Source organism: Paroedura picta, chromosome 11 (genome assembly GCF_049243985.1).
Source record: "Paroedura picta isolate Pp20150507F chromosome 11, Ppicta_v3.0, whole genome shotgun sequence".
Lineage (NCBI taxonomy): Eukaryota > Metazoa > Chordata > Lepidosauria > Squamata > Gekkonidae > Paroedura > Paroedura picta.
Genome location: NC_135379.1, coordinates 8832177 through 8852341, shown reverse-complemented (window position 1 = coordinate 8852341; position 20165 = coordinate 8832177). Strand labels below are relative to the sequence as shown.

Below are 20165 nucleotides of genomic sequence, written 5' to 3'. Positions count from 1 at the left end.
TACACGCACTGAACTGGAGATATAAAGCTTACAATTTCGGTTTCCCCTGGGATACCTGCTGTCTTTAAACAATTTGATGCTCTTGGGGAATCCATTCCATAATGTCATGTTCCTCAAAGACTTTGGTCGCCAACCTCCAAGTGAGGCGTGAAGATCTCCCAGAGTTATCACTTGATCTCCAGAAAACAGAAATCTGTTCTTCTGGAGAAAATGCTGCTTTGAAGGGTGGACTCCATGGCATGAAACCCCACTGATCCCCTTTCCATCTCCAAACCCTGCCTTCTGCTGTCTCCACCTCCAAATGTTCAGGAATTTCCCAACCTGGAATTGACGAGCCTGCCTTCAAGGATATTCTCTGTGGGCATTCTCTACAAAAGAAGTCTGATTATTGTGGTCATTGGTCAAGCTCTCTTTTAGGTATGTTTGCCAGCTCCAGGTTGGGAAATATCTGGAGATTTGGGGGGGAGGGGGGAGCCTGAAGAGGGCAGAGCTGGTGGTGAAGGATTTCAGTGGGCACAATGCCATAAAATCCATCTTTCACAGTGGCCAGTTTCTCCAGGTGAACTGATCTCCCACCACCACCTAGGAGTTGATAATCCTACATTTAGAGAAATTTAGCTGCCTTTACTGGTCTTCGTAGGCAGTGGTCCTTAACCTTTTTATCACCGGGGACCGGTCAATGCTTGACATTTTTACTGAGGCCCAGGCTGGGGTAGTCTTTGGCCGAGGGACATCGCCACCGCCGCCTGAGCCCCTGCTCCGCTTGCTTTCCCACTGGTGCCCCTGACTTCCTGACGCCTGCTGGGGGGCGCTGCCGCCAGCAGCTGCGCAGTGCCATGCTGAGGGAGAGCCCCAGCCATGGCAACCGCTGGAGAGCACCAAAAGTGAGCCGGTGGCAGAGTGGCAGGGCAGCCCCCGAGGCAGCAGCCAGGGAGGAGGACGAGGAGGAGCCATGGCCCGGTACCAACTGATCCACGGACCGGTACTGGTCCTCGGACCAGGGGCTGGGGATGAATCTACAGCTTCCCAAGAACTAGATAATACTTTAAAAGCCATAGTTTTAGAAACTTCATGTTGGTACATGAACATTCTTAGCCAGCATTTGATTATAGGCTTTTGGCTTTTCTGGAACACAATAGAGGACTTCTATCTTCACGAGGAAAACAAAGTGCAGAAAGTGATTTGTGCGTAGCTGCAATGTTTTTTGGGGCGGGAGAGGGATGTTTTCCTGATGTTTCAATGTCAGTACGGTAAAAATGTTTCTTTTAGCTCTCACTTGATTGCGACAACTCTTTGAAGTTGATATTGTATAATCAAAGTGGGAATGTATTTTTTTTTGTGAGAGGAGATTGTTCTGCGGGTTAATTTGTTTTTGCATTATTAGATCTGGCTTTTTAGGCAAGATGATCTGACGTGCCCAAATATGCGACACACCCCTTCCTGGAGAAGGGACTGAAAAATATATATATTGACCTAATATATAGATGACCTGCTGGATCAGATGAGTGGTTCATCTAGTCCAGCATCCTGCTTCACACAGTGGCCAACCAGTTGCCTTGAAGGTCCAACAAACAGGGCACAGAGGCCAAGGCCTTCTTCTGAAGTTGCCTCCTTGGACTGATCTTCAGAAGCTTCCTTCTTCTGAATGTGGAGGTTTCCTGCATGCTTAGTAGCCACTGATGGACCTGTCCTCCATGAAACTGTCTAAACTCCTTTTAAAGTCAACCCATGGTAGAGTTCTCCCGGACATGGATGGCCCAAGCTGGCTTATTCTTCTCAGATCATGGAAGCTAAGCAGGATTGGACCAGCTTAGTACTTAGATGTGGACCACCAAGGAAGTCCAGGGTTACTACACAAAGAAAGACAATGGCAAACCACCTCTGTTCAGCCTCTTGTCTTGAAAACCCTACAGGATCACCATAATCTGGCTGTGGCTTGATAGCACTTTCCACCACCACACTAGTGTCCATCACTGCATCCACGGGGAGTCAGTTTTGCAGTTTACTTACTCATTGTGTTAGGTCCGTATGAGTTCAGAGACCAGGACATTGGGAGTTGGTTTTAGCTCTTTATTGTGACCCCAGCATAATAGTACAAGAACCCAAACTGAACCGAAGAAACCCACAACCAACCCCAATTTATATACAAAAGCCCCATAATAGATCTCCCCGCAAGTGTTCGCTATTGGTCAGTTTCACTTTAAACTGACTGGATCTGGCAGACGGGATCTAGCTGCGCATTGATCGATTACATTGCAGGCTTCTGATCCTGTCCTCAAGCTTGGTCTTCAGCAGAACTACGGACATGATTAGACCTTCACATGTGAAAAAAACCTTCCTTTTGTTTGTCCTAAATCTGTTGCCCATCAACGTCATTAAATGCCCCTAGGTTCTAGACTACAAGAAAGAAAGAGGAAAGGAGATGGCCTCCTTCATGACTTTCTGATGTCAAAGAGATTTAAAGAGAAAGAACAACAACAACAAAAGCCATACTCTGTTCCCTCTAACTCTCCTGCTGAGCGTTCTCCCCCCTCACATTAAGTGCCCCCCTCCCAGTAATAAAGAGAAGATGGTTCCCAAGACCATTGTCAGAAAGCTCCTATGGAAAGACAGCAGTGCAAAGTTCTCTTGTGAGAGAGGGTCATGCTCTGCTGCCTCCAGACACTTCTCCCAACAGGAAAGAAATGGCTCCCAAGACCCTGGTTGGAGCAGATACGCGAAGCATCTCTCGGTGGTAGCAGGCTCTGTGCTGGGTCATGTGCCTCAGCAGATGCTCATCATAATAATGAGAGAATCCAGGGGCAATATGTTGAGATTAGGTGCCAATGAAACAGTCTCAAAATAACATTTCTTCACCAAGATGTCCCCTGTTGCAACGCATTGTCCTAAAGTGGCAAAGGGAGGCCTCCGGCTCTGTTTTCAGTTTGCTGCCCTTTTCTCATAGCTGCTGAGTATGACCCAGGTTTAAGAAGCAAACCTCAGGCAGAACAGGACCATTTCCGCACCGGAGGTTTTGCACTGGGTTGCAAGCTGGATTTTGAGCTAGGACAGGTTGCCATGCCTCTTCCTGCTCCCACACAGCAGAACATTTGGCCCAGTGCACCTCATCTGCCCCAGATTTCTGCTCCCGCACAGGAGCTGGGGCAGCAAAGTTCCCAGTGCAGAAATGGTCCTGGATAGCTGGGCCAGTTAAGAATAGCTGGGCAAATGAAGGCTTCCAAACTCAGATGCTGCTGCCTCTGTGGTTTTCCTGGATGTCAGTAGGCAGCAAATTAAATATAAATTTCGAAACTCAACATTATATGTAATATTGATGTGGAAGCCGGCCGTAATACAGCATGTTGAGAGATGCATTCCCCGCCCTGAACACATCTGTTTTTCTCTGGTACAAAATCAGTACTTTGTATTTCAAGATTCTTTGCACACCGCAGTGGCTGGAAAATAATGTAACACGTTGCCTTGTAGGATGCTTTCAGGATCAAAAGAAAAACTCCTTTGTTTTGAAGTTGAAAGTATTCTCCGCGCTGATGTCGTTGCTTAATAGTACCGCATTAAAATGAATATACACTTGATTTCGACACCTCTTAAGGCTGGTCTAGGCGTATTGCAGAAGGAAGTGGTATAACGGACCACACCATTTCAACTGCAAGAAAGAGATGCTGTTTTTTGAAGTTCCCCTGCACCGTGCTTTGAAGTTCGCTCACAAGTAAATAGAAAACACGGGAGGCAGAGCTAGGCCAGAAACATTCTCTCTGATTTCCTTGGGAGCATTGACACGAGAGGCCATTAAAAATAGGCTTCTCCACAACTACAGTCTGAGATGTTACAGCACGATCTCATGCCTCATTCTCTTGTATATGTGGACTGGACCTTAGACACCAGTGCCAAAGAAAAAGAGATGCAGTACAGATGAAATGTCTCTCGGTGACCCCTCTCAAACTTCTGTTTGAGAGATTCCATTCAAGGAATTTAGTTCTTTGTTCTCATTCAGGAAATTTCCTTCTTTGGACATTCAGGATGGAGCCATGTTCTGACTCCTTGTGCTGTTCTATAGCTCTTCCCTTCCTGTACTCTATCTAGAATCATAGAATAATAGAATTGGAAGGGATCTCCTGGGTCATCTAGTCCAACCCCTGCACTATACAGGACACCCACAACCCTATCGCTCACCCACTGTAACCTGCCACCCCCTTGAACCGTCACAGAATCAGCCTCTCCATCAGTTGGCTATCCTCTGTTTAAATATCTCCAAAGATGGAGAACCCACCACCTCCCGAGGAAGCCTGTTCCACTGAGGAACTGCTCTGTCCTTCCGGGGCAACCACCTGCCCTACCACTGAACACTCCCTCATTTAGGAGCTGAGCTACACATTACAGCTGTGCTGGCTAAGAATAGCAACTCCAAGGTGTGTGTGTTTTTTTTTCTGCTGCAACATGTAGGAATATTCAACACATGATACGGCATCATCATATCATGAAGCTTGCTATTGGGTTTGGGGGGTCTGCTGGCGTGGATGGGGCATTGAGGCTCCATGCTCTTCTTGAGGACCAGATCCTTGAGGACCAGATGGCTGCAGGAGCCCCACATTCGGGCCACAGCCTCTTTCCCCCAGGGCTCCGCTTTCTTCCCAGCGTTTGCTGGCAGGGGCTCATGGGAATTGTAGTCCATAAACATCTGGAGGACCACAGGTTGACTACCCCTGTCATAGAGGATATATAGCTAGGATGAAATGAATAATATAGTAAAAGAGCAGATTGGTTATAATGCGGATGTAGGAATTGGGGGATAATACTGACGTAATTGTAAAGATTATGAGGAGGAAGAGGGTGCCAGGGGAGAGCCCCCCTCCCACTTGACATCACACAATAACGTAATACATTCTGAATAGATATATGTATCTTTTCTGTACCCCTCCTGTATTTCTGCTATATTTTTAATTCTCTTTTTTAAAATTAAAATTTAAAAACACAGCCTGCCCAAAACTGGCCAGGAAGAAAACATCAACCACATCACACACACACACACACACACACACACAAAATGCTGCAAGATTCACTTTGTCTCATTGGGGAGCAGAATGCATACTTTGCCATTCCCAAGGGAAAATCGGATTTTTGGAAAAGGTGCAGAGTGTAGGCCCAGGATTTGGATTAGAGACTGGAATTCGGTGATAATTGGAACTGAGCTGAGAGTGCAGAATGGGCCTACATCTCAGGTCGCTCACACGTTCTCTAGATTTGCTTTGCATCGGAAACCAACGTTCAAATAAAGCCCTGTTTGCCCTAAAGGAAGATTTGGGCCTAAACTTTTTCTTTGGCTCTGCTCCCCTTTAGGGGCTTTGAGTGATTTAGAGGAAAATTTCACATTGAGAGCATTGGTTACAGCCGCTCTAAAACAGCCTATTTTGCATGAATTACAAAGGGAAGGCGGTCCAGAGTAGCAGTTTTCTGCTCTATCGGAAAGAATTACTGGAGCCAAGCGAATAATGTGCAATTAATAATTTATCCAGCAGCTGCTTCCATATTCCCTCACTCACGAGGTATTTGTAAGCGGGAAAGCCATTTCCTCAATTTGATTACCGTTTAAAGCGTTCAGCAACTTTTCCTGCGCGTGGAAGATTTCATCCCAAGTAAACTCTCTGGTGGCATTCAGGACTCCCCTCCACAAGCCAGTTACTGAGATACGATCTACATGGCTGCTTTTAAGTTTGGCTGTTCTTGTTCCCTAGACTTCCACACAAGCAAGAGTTTGAGAATTCCTGTTCTGCATGGTTCTCCATCATGGAAGGAGGTTTATGACCTCACCACAGAACGGGTGAAAATTCTGTTTTAGACAATACCAAGAAGAGTTGGGGATAATAAGCTGTAGGTACCTGCCGAAAATAGGATTTTATTGGGCCCCTCATCCTGGTTTTTCTTTATTAATCAGTGTCTGTATAGCCTTTAGGGCCCCTTTAGAGTTCCTGAGGTGATTCACAACGATTGTAACAACGGACAATGTTTAATAAACATTAAAAAAACATCCATAGAGATGACAGGGTGCTGTAAGATTCAGAAAACCTTACTTGGCATAAACACTGTCAGTCAGTCATTCAACTCAGAGGGCCTCCCACCATGTTCGCAGGCCGTCCTCTAAAGAAAGTTGAAGTGTCTTCAACTTCCTTTACAATTAGTTTTTCAAGGTCTTAATGTGCTCATGAGAACAAGTCCCAATAAGGATCCTTCTGGTTGCATTTTCAAGATTTCTGAACTGTCTTCTAGGGCAGTCGTCTCCAACCCCCAGTCTGGAGACCGGTCCCGGTCCGTGGCTCAGTCAGTACCGGGCCACAGCTCCTCCTCGTCCTCCTCAGGGGCTGCCCTGCCACTCTGCCACCGGCTCACCTTTGGTGCTCTCCGGTGGCCACCATGGCTGGGGCTCCCCCTCGGCATGGCACTGTGCAGACTACCCCCCCCCCCGGGCCTCAGTAAAATTTTCAAGCGTTGAGCAGTCCCCGGTGATAAATGTTTGGGGACCACTGTTCTAGGGCACCATTATATTAGGTGTGCTGTAGTAGTCCAATCTCATGATTACCCAAACATATGTGACAGTGGCCTGGCTGGCTTTCTAGAGAAACAGCCACAGCTGGTGAACCAGCCTAAGATAGAAGCAGGCACCTTCCTGTGCTTTCTCCATCTCCCAAGATTTGCACTCCCTCTCTCAGGTTGTCCAAAACCAGTATCTTGGAAGCTTCCCTTCTTTTCCCATCAAAGCCCCGGAAGCCATAAAGCCATCTCTGGAAATTCTGTCGCTCTGAAGAGTCAACGTTTCACACAATGACGTAAACTGAGCTGCAGGTTAGAGAAATGGTACAAAGTCAGGTTATTTTCCTGAGAAACGTTAAAAGCTTTTACAACTCCTTTTAGTGACAGACTGTCAAATCTGTTGGAAAGTTGGATCCTGGAAACTGCAAGTCTGGATGGGGGTGGGGAAAACAAGGCACATCAAAAGCGGCACATTAATAAAAGCAGAAATCCATTAACACAGCCGGCTTCACGGCCAGATATAGTCCAGGAGCACAATACGAGTCAATTCATAATCTTCTCTCTCCCACTTAGCCCATTTCTGAATCAATCAGAATTTGGCTTCCGCCACTCACTACCCGATGCAAAAAGGTGAACCACCTACTGCTAAAATACAGATCAAAACCTAACATGGTAGTTCCCGTTTCCAAACCAATAATAGCTAAATTGTCATATAACTAGAAAAAAATGGCAGGTGTTCTAAAGCCTGCAGATGACCATGAATAACAATCCTCATTGCGTGGAAATGTAGAAGGAAGCTTTGATAATGGCTTGCATGATCTCCCAGCACAGTAAGCAGAAAAACCCCCAAGATTGTCATTACTCACCTGGAGCCTTTGACTTTTTTTCAAGGTCTGCACAGTTAGAAGAGCTCAGGGGATTAGTTTTCCTGGAAGCCATTGTTGTAGTATGAAAAAAAAAAATCTCTGTAAGCCAATTCTTGCTGGAGGCAGAAAAGAGCACCAAAACCTTTATTACTGCCTGGGGAACCTGAATCATTTCCTTGGTCACGTGAAACTCAGATCATTTTAAGGGGGTCTTTTTTTCTATAATGTGAATATGGTGAATGAGGAAATGTTTATTGATTCAAACCGTAATTCCCAAATAACATGACTTAACTTGTAACTCCATTTCTAAACAGGGGACGCTCCATTCTGGGGGTTAGACTAGAAATAACAGCATCCTCAGGTTGGACCCAGGGAAGGCTCTGCCATTTTAATGAATTATTTAAACATGCTGAGGGCCCAGTCCTGTTCAGGCCTTTAGCTTCTTTGGGCGCCAAAACAGCCATGGTGTGTGATGGTGGCCATTTTAACACGAAAAGTCACCACGGAAGGGGGATCACCATCCTGCAGGACCAGTCAAGATCAAGCCTGAACGATGTTTTTAAAATGTCTTGACAGATTTAGAGTCCAGTGTTACCCTGAAGACCAACACATTTTTTATTCAAGGTCTCCGGACCAGCTGTGCAAAGGGGTTCATGTGGATGTTGAATAACATCAGGGAGAGAATCACGCTCTGCAGCACCCCACATGGGAGTGAACCAAGATGGCTGCCCTCATGAGTACGCACACTTCCTCAGACACACAAAAATATGAATAAAACTTTGCTGGTTTTCAAGGTGCCTCTGGACTCAAATGTTCTGCCACTTCACACCAGCCCAGCTTCCCACTTGAATCTAGTCTCTTAGGGTCACACTGCAAATCTCTACTGATTCTTTCGCTCTTCTCTGGTATTGAGTTAGACTCTCTGGGCAAGTCCTGCCAGCTGTCACTGATACTTTCCATTGAGTTGCTGAGATCTTTTTCAACTCATTGCGCTCGGAATCTTCTACATATATAGATCTTTTCTCTTTCTTTTTTTTTTTAAAGGGAGTCTTCCAGAAAACACAAGGACAGACCAGAAAGCTTAGCAATTAAAACAGAACTTTGCACAAAGGAAGTCATGCAGATAAGCCAATAACAAGAATATTACAGCATTGCTAAGTTAAGTACATCGCTAAACATTTAGCCGCTATCCAAATATAGAACAGACAAAAGACCTTTTCATGCGTTTGAAACTCCTCTAGTGGCAGTATCTCCCCCACCATGTTTGAAGAATTCATTCATGTTTGAAGAATTTATAGTAATATCGGGACTTTTATGTAGAGCAGACTTTCTCAACCAGGAATTCATGAAAGCCTGGGGTCTCATGATAGCCCTGGAAGGGTCTCCCAAACAGGTGGGATTTAATTTTTATATTTAAAAAAAATAAACATGTATTGGGTGATAAGACCGTATATAGTCATGTGGACCTGCCCCTCCTCTTATAATGGCCTATGATGGGCCTGGAGGGGGTGGGAAGGGGAGGGTCCCTGGATGGGCACACGCTCAGCGATGCTTCCCAACCATATTCTGCATGATCGCGCCACTTCTGGGGTTTTCCTAAGCCTGAAGAATGTTTCAGAGGGTTCAGCAAACACTGGCAGGGGCTCATGGGAATTGTAGTCCATGTGCATCTGGAGGACCACAGGTTGACTACCCCTGCTCTAGTGAGCAGAAGTCTGACCCAGTTGAAATTCTTTCCATTTCATCTCTGACATTCAAGTTATTGACAAAAGGAGAATCACATATGTTTATATAGGGATTACCAAGACCGAAAACTGAACAAAAGATTATCCCTCTCCTGCCATAAAAGATGGCCATGCTAGCTGAAGAGAGAAGGTGTCTTTGCACTTAGCCCTAAATACCTATTCTGTCCTCCCCATGTTAAAAATGGAGAGAGAGAGAGAGAGAGAATCATCATTATTGATTTTTCCCCCTGAAAATATTTAAAGAAAAAAAAATCTGTCGCCAACAGTCTGATCCACAGTGTGATTTAAGCCTAGAAAACTGGAATTTAGCCAGTCTGGTCCCACCAAATCCAATGTCAATAAAATAAATCCAGATATTTCAGCTGAATCCAGCTCCCCCTGTGCAGATCACTTTTATCTTTATGACAAAAGTTATTTTAAAAGATGTTATCGAAGAAAGAAACACGTCCTTGATAGGGGTATTTTGAAAGCCTCTCACAATTAGGGGGGGGGGGGAAGATAACGCAGTCCATCATGCATCTCTGATCCGAGACAAGTCACTTTGATATATCGAGAAACCAGAATGCTACGGTGCATTTACTCTGCATAATAATGTTAATTTTAAAATGATTTTTATGGAGCACAGCTACTTTATGGCACTTTCTGTTAGGAAGAAAACAGCCCTTTAAAATTATTAGGGATATACATTCATAAATTTAATTATTCAAATCCAACTACCACAGCTTTGTAAATATAGTCCTCCAAACATAATTATTTCTGACTTCATGGACTGTTGAAAACCTTCCAACCTGAAAGTTAACTGGCAAATCGCTGACTAGAGAGGCAGGGAGGAGAGAGAGCGATTCAGCAGATGCATGCCTGACAGGGACAACGTCCAACTAGACTACTTAGCCTGTCTTCCCACAGATCATCTCAACTGGCCAGCAAGGCAAATAGAACCTGCTGTGGCCATTTCGAATTGGGAAAACAACGCAGAAGAAAAGCCCCTTTGCCGAACAATCCCCACCCTGCACCTCAGCCTCAAGTGGAATCAGGTCCTGAAATATTTGGTTAGTTCCACCACCACCACCACCACCACCACCACCCAATGTCACGCCTCTCTGTTAGAAGAACATAGAAATGTCAGAGGTAGCATCTAGCTGGGGATGCCAGTCCCCAAGGGTATCCCCTTTTTTACAGCTCCTCTCTAGGTGACAGAGATCAGCTGCTTTGGAGAGTGGACCCTATACCATTATACTCAATTGAGGTCCCACCCCAACCCAAATCCTGCCCACTTCTGGCTCCACCCCCAAAGTCTCCAGGTGTTTCCTAACCCAAAACTTGCAGCGCTATGAGAGACAAGATGCTGGTTGGGGTGGGCCTTTGGCCTCATCCTGCAGAGCTCGTCTTATACACTTCAAACAAAAACCCTTCTTTCCCAGTTAAGGAGACCGTTTTGAAAACTGGGTGTGATAGGGATGCCAGCCTCCAGGCGTGACCTTGGGACCCCCTGAAATGACAGCTCATCTCTCGGTTATAATCATCAGTTCCCCTGGGGAAAATGGATGCTTTAGAGCAGGGGTCAACAATCCCCGGTCCGCGACCCGGTACCGGGCCGTGAAGGCCTTGGTACCGGGCCGCCAGCAACCGCGCCTGCCTCTCCCCCCCTCTGCTGCAAGAAGCTTGCCAGGCCCCGAGCAAAGCGGCCGCCAAAGTGGCCGCTTCACTTGTGGCCCGACTAGCTTCCTACTATGAGAGTGGTGGGAAGAGGTAGGCGCGGCCTCCGGCATTCCAGCAGACATAAACGTGCATGCTCGGAGCTGCCGCGCATGTGCATAGCGCCCCCTGCTGGTGAAAATGTGCATGTGCAACTACTCTGCGCATGCGTGTTAGCGCCACCTGCTGGCGAAAACGTGCATGCACGCAGCTGGGCCAGCAGCTCTCCCTCAACCCCGGAGGCAGTCCCCAACCGGAAAAAGGTTGGGGACCGCTACTTTAGAGGGTGGACTGTATGATATTGTACCCCACTGAAGCCGCTGTCCTCCCCAGGCTCCATTCCCAAATTTTCAGGAGTTCCTTAACCTGAAGGTGGCAACCCTGCTTCCTTGTCCTCCCCTGGCAAGCCAATATTCAGGTCATATGTAAATTTCTGGTTAAAAGAAAATCCCACGTTCAGGTGTTTTACTCTGTTTAATAAATGAATGCTGAATTGCTGAACATTCACAGAATTTGCTGTATTGGTTAAAAGCAGTGGTTTCTACGCCAGGTTTGATTCCCCGCTCCTCCACATGCAGCTAGCTGGTTAACCTTGGGCTCATCACGGTCCTGATAGTGCTGCTCTCATAGAGCTCTCTCAGCCTCCTCACAGGGTGTCTGTTGTGGGGAGAGGAAGGGAAGGCAGTTGTAAGCCACTTTGAGACTCCTTCGGGTAGAGAAAAGCGGGGTGTAAACACCAACTCTTTTTCTTCTTTGCTTCGGTTCCTGATTGTTTTCTTTTTTAAATCTGATCAGACATGCCTTTAAAAGTGAATATCTATCTATCTATCTATCTATCTATCTATCTATCTATCTATCTATCTATCTATCTATCTATCTATCTATCTTTCAGAAATGACCACCACATGTATACATATTCCCCCCCACTCACCCACCCATGAAGCTATGCAAATCAGATAGACTAAAGCAAATGTTTCATAAAACCAATGACTGTTTAAATGGGGGGACTAAATTGTTTGTATATAAATATTACCTTTTATCTTCCATTTGAGTTTTATGTAGGATGAACACATTACTTTAATGACCCGCATTTATAGAGGGAGAGGGGGACAGGCTCACTCCAAAACCCTCAGCAGCCAGATGGCTGCCTCGTCTTCCATGAGATTAAAAGATGTTTCTCAATTGCGGACCCAGCTTCGGAGGCAAATTAATATCGCCCACTAAATTGCCTGTGGTTTAGAGAAGGAGGGGTGGGGGGGGGGAGGTTGGAATAAAATTTTTAAAAGAACTTCTGAAAGCAATTTTTGTCACGGGTTCCATGAGCAGATTGCTCTCCAGGTACGGCATGCTGGTTTTAAACATTCGGTAATTAATGGAAGGTATTTCGTGTTAATTGACTGCTTCAGGAAAGGAAAGTATAATGGCTCCTTATTAATCATGGAAAGAGACGTACAGTACAGAGGCTCTGCAATTATTGCACTAACGGTTGAGAAATGTTAATTAATGAAAAGAACAATGATGTAAGAAATTAGCTACATAATGCTTCCTGCTGGTAGAGATTTGCACTTCGAATGCTGCTGTTTTATTTTTTTTTTTAGCAAAGCAACCACTGGATGCCTTAAATAGCAAAATCTCTCTAACCTTTTCTGTCGCGCTGTTAAATGTCACCTGTGTTTGGGCTCATGTGAGCCACCAAGTCTGCCAAAGACTGTTTTTTTTAAATAGAGTCTTTCATATGGACTAGTCTTCAAGAATGGGGCATATGAACTCTAAGTTCCCTGTAAGGGAAATACTATTCTTCCTGCTGCTACTACTACAGATTGCAGCAATCTGTAGTTGTAGTAGGCTCTAGTAGTAGGCTCTTGTACATACCCCCAAAGACCAGGCAAAATAAGAAAGCCTGGAGGATAGCTCCACCCAGAATCCATTGTAATAGGAAATCTCCAGGTGCCACCTGGAGGTTGAGGAAGGGAAAAAACAGGTGACCACTCAGTCGTAATGATCAAACCCAGAGACAAAACACTGAGTTGAGGTTTCCAGGTCAGCTGTGATGACAGTGACTCTTTATTCCAAACAACGGCTGAAAACGACACCGGTTGAATTGGTTTTTCAATGGACTTCCTCAACAGCCAGTATCTGTGTTGAATTTATAATATTGGCCTATACAGTTTGCTTTTGAGCTGTTGTTCTGAATAGTTTCTCCCATCAGGGCTGACTTGGGAGCCACCTGGAGGTTGGCAACCCTGTTCGTAGGAGGGGAAGCATTAGACAAGCGGGCCAGATTTGAAAAGGCCTCTCCCCCTGCGGAGGCTTACCTTGTCTCAGACAAGAAAGATAACTAGAAACATGATTTGAACTGGAAAAGTTTGTGTGTGGTCTTCTCTATATCATTCCAGCTTTAGGATATGTGCTGCCGAAGCAAACATAATGTATTGTGTGCAGATGGTGGCCTGTCAAATTCCCAGAGTACATGGGATGGCTCTGCTGTGTGCACAGAGTTGAACTTGTTCCAGGGTAGCATCAAAGTCTTGCTTGTGCTTAGTTGTGTTGCCATGTTGGTTCCCAAAAATGGAAGAGATTCCTGCCCCGGTACAATTTGTGACCCACCAAGAGGAATGCTGCACACCAGCCATGTTCTGGGGTCCTAATCCTCTTTTGTCATCCCTGAAGGAACATCCTTACATTGTCCCCCACCCAAAAAGAAAACCCCCAATCATCATTGCAATTCAAGTTTGCAAATATCTCTGCCTGGGAAACAGTGTAAAAAGGAAACCAAGTGACCTCCCCGAATTTAGAAATCTCAGAATTATTCGCTTGCCTTCTCTCGCCTTGCCGAACACCCTTCTCCTGTTGGATTTCTCTTCCAGATGGAATGTCCTCGGGTTGCAAGGCGCTCTCCTTAGCTACTTCATCGAGCCTGTGTATTTGCACAGTATCGTCGTGGGAAGCCTCTCGCACACCGGTCACCTTTCGCGGGTAATGAGCCATAGACTAGAAGACGTTGGTCAGCTGCCAACTTCCTACCGGCGCAATCAGCTGTTCCTGAGCGGTAAGCATAAAAACACTCATGCTTGGAAACAAACATCTTGCTTCCCTACCATCCGCACTGCTGAAGCCCTGCAAGGCAATATTCCCCAACCCCGGACGCAGACCGGTACCGGGCCATGGAGCTCTCGGTACCAGGCTGCGGCGGGGGGGGGGGGAGGCACGGGCACCAGGACGCCAGTGGGCATGCCTCCCTCCCCCTCTGCGGCGCTTGCTGCATCAGGAGTGATCGGCCATTTGCGCCCGTTGGCGGGCCAGCACCCATGCCTCCCTCACCCCCCCCCCCCGTCCCTGGCCTCCCTCTCCCCCCCCCCAGTCCCCGGCCTGAAAAAGGTTGGGGACCACTGCTGCAAGGAACCTTAAGAAGTTCCTTCTTTACTTCCTGGAGTACAACCTGGAGGGGAAGGATGGCAGAGGGTGCAGATGGAATTCTCTACTGCCACCAGGAGTAGACCTTATGGCATTATTCAGTGCTAATGTTCCTCCTTCCCCAAGCCCCACCCTTCTCAGGCAGAAGCTGCCCCCATGGAGGAGCCCTCTTAAAAACACCACTTTATGTAAGCCACATCATGTAGAAGCGCTCCCATGTGATTTGGATGGCTTTTCCCTTGCCTGTGCAAACAGAGAGAAAGCCTTGGCTGAGTTGGGCACGGTTACTACTGCCCAGTCCTAGTAGGACCGTCGCTCGCACAGATGGGTCACACATGGTGCTGTGTGAATTGGACCTTTACGGTGGCTTCTCCTACTAGAGTTTTTAAAGAATGGCTTGCACCATTAAGCATAGTTCAACGTATCTTTGGCTAACCAAAAAGGCCACTTAATTGGAAGCAATCATCATCCACTACACTTGGCATTAGTCTGTATATCAGCTCTTATCCAAGGACCTTTATAAGTCTGAAAACCCAACTAGAGCCTCGGATCATAAAATTTACTTACGAACGAATTTAAACCTATTTCCCATTCAGTTATCGGCTTAAGCACATCGGCTTAAAGGGCTCGTTTAAGTACCGTGAATGAGCTTCACGGAATGGCCGGGAAAGCCAGTGAAGGGAAGAGGAGGAAGAACCGATGATGGCATCATCGTGCATGTAGAAAATGAACTAATGGCGGCTTCTTGTATGAAAATTAAAAAACATGATTCTCAAACTCAGGGCTGCCGCTGAAAATGGCAGCCCTGCGTAGCATTCTTCCTTTCTCCTTATAACATCTTGGTACACTTATTCAGGCTGCTCTGCCCCATATTGTGGGTTTCCATGTTCTGCTCCACGCCATCACTTTTCATGGGTGGAGTAAGGGAAATGCACAATCTGGGTCAGTATGCTTAACATTTCAGGGCAAAGCTGGGGAATTGAATAGAGGGCTGTAGGTTTCAGCAGCAGTCCCATCAAAACGGGTAGCCGTGTTCATCTGTCTGTAGCATTAGAAAAGACCAGAGTCCAGTAGGACAGGCTAACAAAATTTGTGGCAAGCTATGAGTTTTCGTGAGTCACTAAAAGCTCATACCCTGCCATAATTTTTGTTCGTGGCTGAAGTTACTAATGCCGTTGTATTGTTAGTGTTTTGTTGCAGAGACAGCTTATGAGCCAAATCATCTTACTTACATTCACTACTAATGCAAAAGAAATATGGCTTCCTATTAGTCAAGCACCAGATGTATTTACAGAGGCCTGCATTTAACTTCCACGAGTTGCTCTTTTAACTGCTTTCATCACAAGAGGTAGCAAGTGCCTAAGGACAACCCACAAATTGCTTTTTTAAGTTCAGGGTTTTTAAGTTCATATATGCAAAGCCTCGTTAATTCTGCCGGATGTTTTCCTCTCCTCTGGTCATTAAGCTTGCTGCATCTGTGTTTTTCGCGGTGACCTGCAGCTTTATCCCAGGCGGACTTTGGTCTGTCAAATGTTGGCATGCTGTCCAGTCAGCTTTAAGGGTGATTGCTTGACAGGGATGGGCGCTTTAGTGTCAATTCATACATTCAGATCCACTGGAAATATGCTCAGGATGGAAGCAGGTGAACAGCATAAAGTGTCAACACACAAGATTGTATTCTGCATATTTAGAATCATAGAATTATAGAATCATAGAGTTGGAAGGGGCCATACAGGCCATCTAGTCCAACCCCCTGCTCAACGCAGGATCAGCCCAAAGCATCCTAAAGCATCCAAGAAAAGTGTGTATCCAACCTTTGCTTGAAGACTTCCAGTGAGGGGGAGCTCACCACCTCCTTAGGCAGCCTATTCCACTGCTGAACTACTCTGACTGTGAAATTTTTCCCCTGATATCTAGCCCAGGCGTAGTCAAACTGCGGCCCTCCAGATGTCCATGGACTGCATTTCCCATGAGCCCCTGCCAGCGAACGCTGGCAGGGGCTCATGGGAATTGTAGTCCATGGACATCTGGAGGGCCGCAGTTTGACTACCCCTGATCTAGCCTATATCGTTGTACTTGTAGTTTAAACCCATTACTGCGTGTCCGTTCCTCTGCAGCCAACGGGAACAGCATCCTTCCCTCCTCAAATCATTTCAGCAAATGATTTTCCCCCTCTTAAGATGCAAACTGATCACTTCTCAGGCATAACAGTGAAGTCGCTCTTAATGTGACAAAAATGCGATTACAGACCCTGGGCAGGATGATAACTCAATTATAGTCATCTGCATGCTATTGCTTTGGTTGCTGCCACTTAGCCAAGCCATCAGCTGATCCTTGTGACAGGACACCCAGATATGCCGAGGGTCTTAAACGAACATCCCAAGTTCTGTTAGCCCTAACTGAGGGATGGGGTGGGAGGCAGCATTTCAACATCTCCGGTCAGGGCCCAGAGTCATCACAATCAGAGGTGGGGCTTCAAGAGGTCCCCATCCCCCATCTGCCAGGGCTGTGTGCACACTGCCGATCTGAACCCTGTGCTTTTTTCCCTCCCCCGACAGGCGTGAGCCACGCTGAGGTGCGACAGCCGGGGAAATCGCCTGCTTTCAGTGTGAACTGGATCATGAGCACCACAGACCTCGAAGTTATTAACGCCACAACAGGCAAGAGAAACTGCGGGAGACCTTCGCGACTCTGCAAGCACATGTTTTGCACGCGCTGGGCCAAGCTTTACGGGAAGGTAAGGACTCCTTGATCTGGAGGAGGCACAGGTGCCTCAGGTGTAGCTCAGTGCCTCTACTAGCCATTCCTGGCTTGTTGCCATTGGGATCCAGCCTCGACCGTTGTCCGGAATGCAGGTAGTGCTGGCAGGGGCTCCTGGGAATTGTAGTCCATGGACATCTGGAGGGCCGCAGTTTGACTACCCCTGTTCTAGAGAGTCCGTATCTTAGTATTAAAACCCTCCGATTCTTGACAGAGAAGACAGTACGGCGAGAGAGCCCTGACATTACTGCTCTGTGAGAGCAGCACCATCAGGACTGTGACGGGCCCAAGGTCACCCAGCTGGCTGCATGGGGAGGAGCGAGGAATCCAACCTGGCTCACCAGATTGGGAGCTGCCGCTACACCACACTTCCCCACGAGGGAAGTGGGAAATAATACGCACCTGTTCCTTTGGCCCCATCCATGTGCAGGCCCCATCCTGTGTTTCAGAGTACAGGACGGCAGTGAGAAACACAACTTTAAGAAGTTGCCACTTCGCTGGTTTGTAAGAATGAGACTGGACTTTCGGCTACTCTGCAACATTCCCCAGGCTTTTGTTTGCTGTCCAGAAACATCAGAGACTCCCTCTTGGCTCGGTGGCACTTCGTTTTTGGTGGGTCAGGAAGGAGGTCATTGATTTACTCCTCCTGCCAAAAAACACGGTCTTTCTTCTCGGGGGGGGGGGCGCATGTGCCCAGAGCGATTATTGGTCTACAGGCGTGTTTCTTTGTCTCCAAAGACAGTTTCTGGCAGGCAGAGCTGGGGTTTATTTCGCAACATTCGCTGGCCACTTTCCCACCAAACAAAACAGGCTGTCAGCTAAACACACTGGGCAAATCCCGGATGCTCAATTACTGCTCTGTAGTAGGCATAATTTCACTATCTCTCGTTGTAACAAATTCAGCAGGAGAAAGGAAGAGCGCTATGCGTGGTCTCTTCCTTGAGGACGGCTTGCCTGCCTGGAGCGACACTGCAGCGTTCTTTTCTTGCAGCGTTCTTTTCTTGCAGATCCAAATGCCCCCTTTCTTTTGCGGTCGCCTCTCAAAGCCATGTGGGATGAGTCGCCGGCTGAAGGGTGAGACCTCACAGAGCACTCTTCCACCAGGCATTTGAGGCCAGGGACTATTATAATCAAACCGTTGGCCCCAGCCAGACCCCACCACCCTCCATTCTGTGCCTGGTTAATAGCTGCAAACGTCTTTTGTTTCCAGGCACCTAGGGGATAACTGGAGTGATGCTTGTGGATACTGAGAGCTTTTTAATATATTTTAATGTTTTAATTTGTACTTGTTTTTAACCCATCGTTGCGAGCCGCCCTGAGACTGCGTGGAGAGGGTGGCCTATAAATCAGAATATAAATAATTTAAAATAATGCTCGTGACGAGGGAGCCACAGAAACTGTGATGGCTTCTACAACTGTCCTTGTGGAATGCCTTGTCCAAGGAGATTCGAGCTCTGGAGGAGCCAGTTAGGTTCCACAGGGCCTGTAAAATTGAACTCACAGCAGACTTTGAATTGATTGTATTTATATCATCTGCCAATCCCTGTTCAGCTCCAGTTATTCCCTGCCCCCCCCCCTCTAGTTTTCAGCTCCTTTAGCTGCCAGCTTTTGCTACTGATATTTTTAGACTTTTATATTGTTTATTTATACTGGTTTTAAATTACGTTGGCTGTTAGATGGCATTTAACATACTTAAACCATTTTGTTCTGCATTGTTGTTGGCTGCCCTGAGCCGCGCTCACTGTTGGAGGCATGGGATATAAATTTGGAAAATAAAATAAATGAGGCGGCTTCCACACAGAAACAGTTTAGACAATTTACGTGTTTAAAAAAAAAACAACTAATTTAATTATGGATTTTGGAGTTAAGGATCCAGAGAATAAGAGATATTTCCCACAAGAAAATAAGAGAGATTTCCCACGCACACTGTTCTGAGTAACATTTGAGTTTGGTGTAGCAGTTTGGTGTAGGAGCACTGACTTCTAATCTGATGAGTTGGGTTTGATTCCCCGCTCCCCCACCTGCAGCCAGCTGAGCGACCTTGGGCTCGCCACAGCCCTGATAAAGCTGTTCTGACCTAGGAGGAATCTCAGGGCTCTCTCAACCTCCCCTCCCTCACAGGGTGTCTGTGGTGGGGAGAGGAAAGGGAAGTAAGCCGCTTTGAGCCTCCTTCGGGAAGAGAAAAGTGGCATATAAGAACTAACTCTTCTTCTTCAGTAATATCAGGGCTCTCTCAGCCTCATCCACATCACAGGGTGTCTGTGGTGGGGAGAGGAAAGGGAAGGCAATTGTAAACCGCTTTGAGACTCCTTCAGGTAGAGAAAAGCGGCATATAAGAACCAACTCTTCTCTTTCGTCTTCTAAATTATCACTACTTTTCACTCTGCCTGGGTTTTTCCTGATGTGAGTATGAAACTACAGTATGATTCTGAACTTAAGGGGAATTAACAAGCAACGATTCAGCATAGGATTTTATTGCTACATTTGGTCGTTTTATAGCATTTTACTGTATTTATATATTGGATTGGTCGATCTACAAGGGTGTGACCAGACTCGCATCGGACATACCTCAGGGAGAACTCACCTTGTTTACTCAGCACTGTGAGGGAGCTGGCAAAAAGCTGGTGGGGGCCAAATTGGAGGTACATTCTCCCCCCTTGCGGTGCTGAGTTAATTAACACTTTTTAAGATGGCTTCCCCCACATACACCATGCATTTCTGTGTGCAAGTCCGATCACAAACCCACAATCCAACATATAATGTGTATATTGGGGTGCTTGGGCCTGTCTCCCTCTGCGCCTTCACAGGATGCTTTGGTTTTGATGGACAAAGGATGTTCCCAGCTAATATCAAGCTGCCCCCTCAAAGACGCAAAAATGGATGCGACCCAGTTGAAACGTGCAAGCAGTGTCCCTTGGCCACACTCCAAACGATGCGGGGGCTTCGTTTTCTTCTCCCCAAACCCCTCTCGAAATCAGAATGATGTTTTTTCTTGCAGTTTTCGCGACAGAAACAATATCTGATCCGGTTTCTCTCCTCCTCGCTCTCCCATTTGTTCCCGCAAACCAGAAGCAAACAGGTCGAGCTTACGAACCGTTTGCTCGTAGCTTATGAAATGCCAGTGGAAGGGTTGCGTGCAGCTGCCAAAGAGCCCGCTGTTTCT

At 46.7% G+C, this 20165-nt stretch overlaps 1 protein-coding gene across 3 annotated transcripts in view; it reads left to right on the top strand.

Moving 5' to 3' along the window:
* ADARB2 (adenosine deaminase RNA specific B2 (inactive)) overlaps positions 1-20165 on the top strand; it is a 315856-nt gene that overhangs the window by 291441 nt on the left and 4250 nt on the right. For 2 of the 3 annotated variants that reach the window (XM_077303289.1, XM_077303288.1), the window contains 2 exons: positions 13696-13877; positions 16801-16979. In XM_077303289.1, coding sequence (XP_077159404.1) covers positions 13696-13877; positions 16801-16979 — 361 coding nt within the window. Of the gene's footprint in view, positions 1-8432; positions 10183-13695; positions 13878-16800; positions 16980-20165 lie in introns of those variants that run through there. The other variant, XM_077303290.1, reaches the window with a different exon arrangement.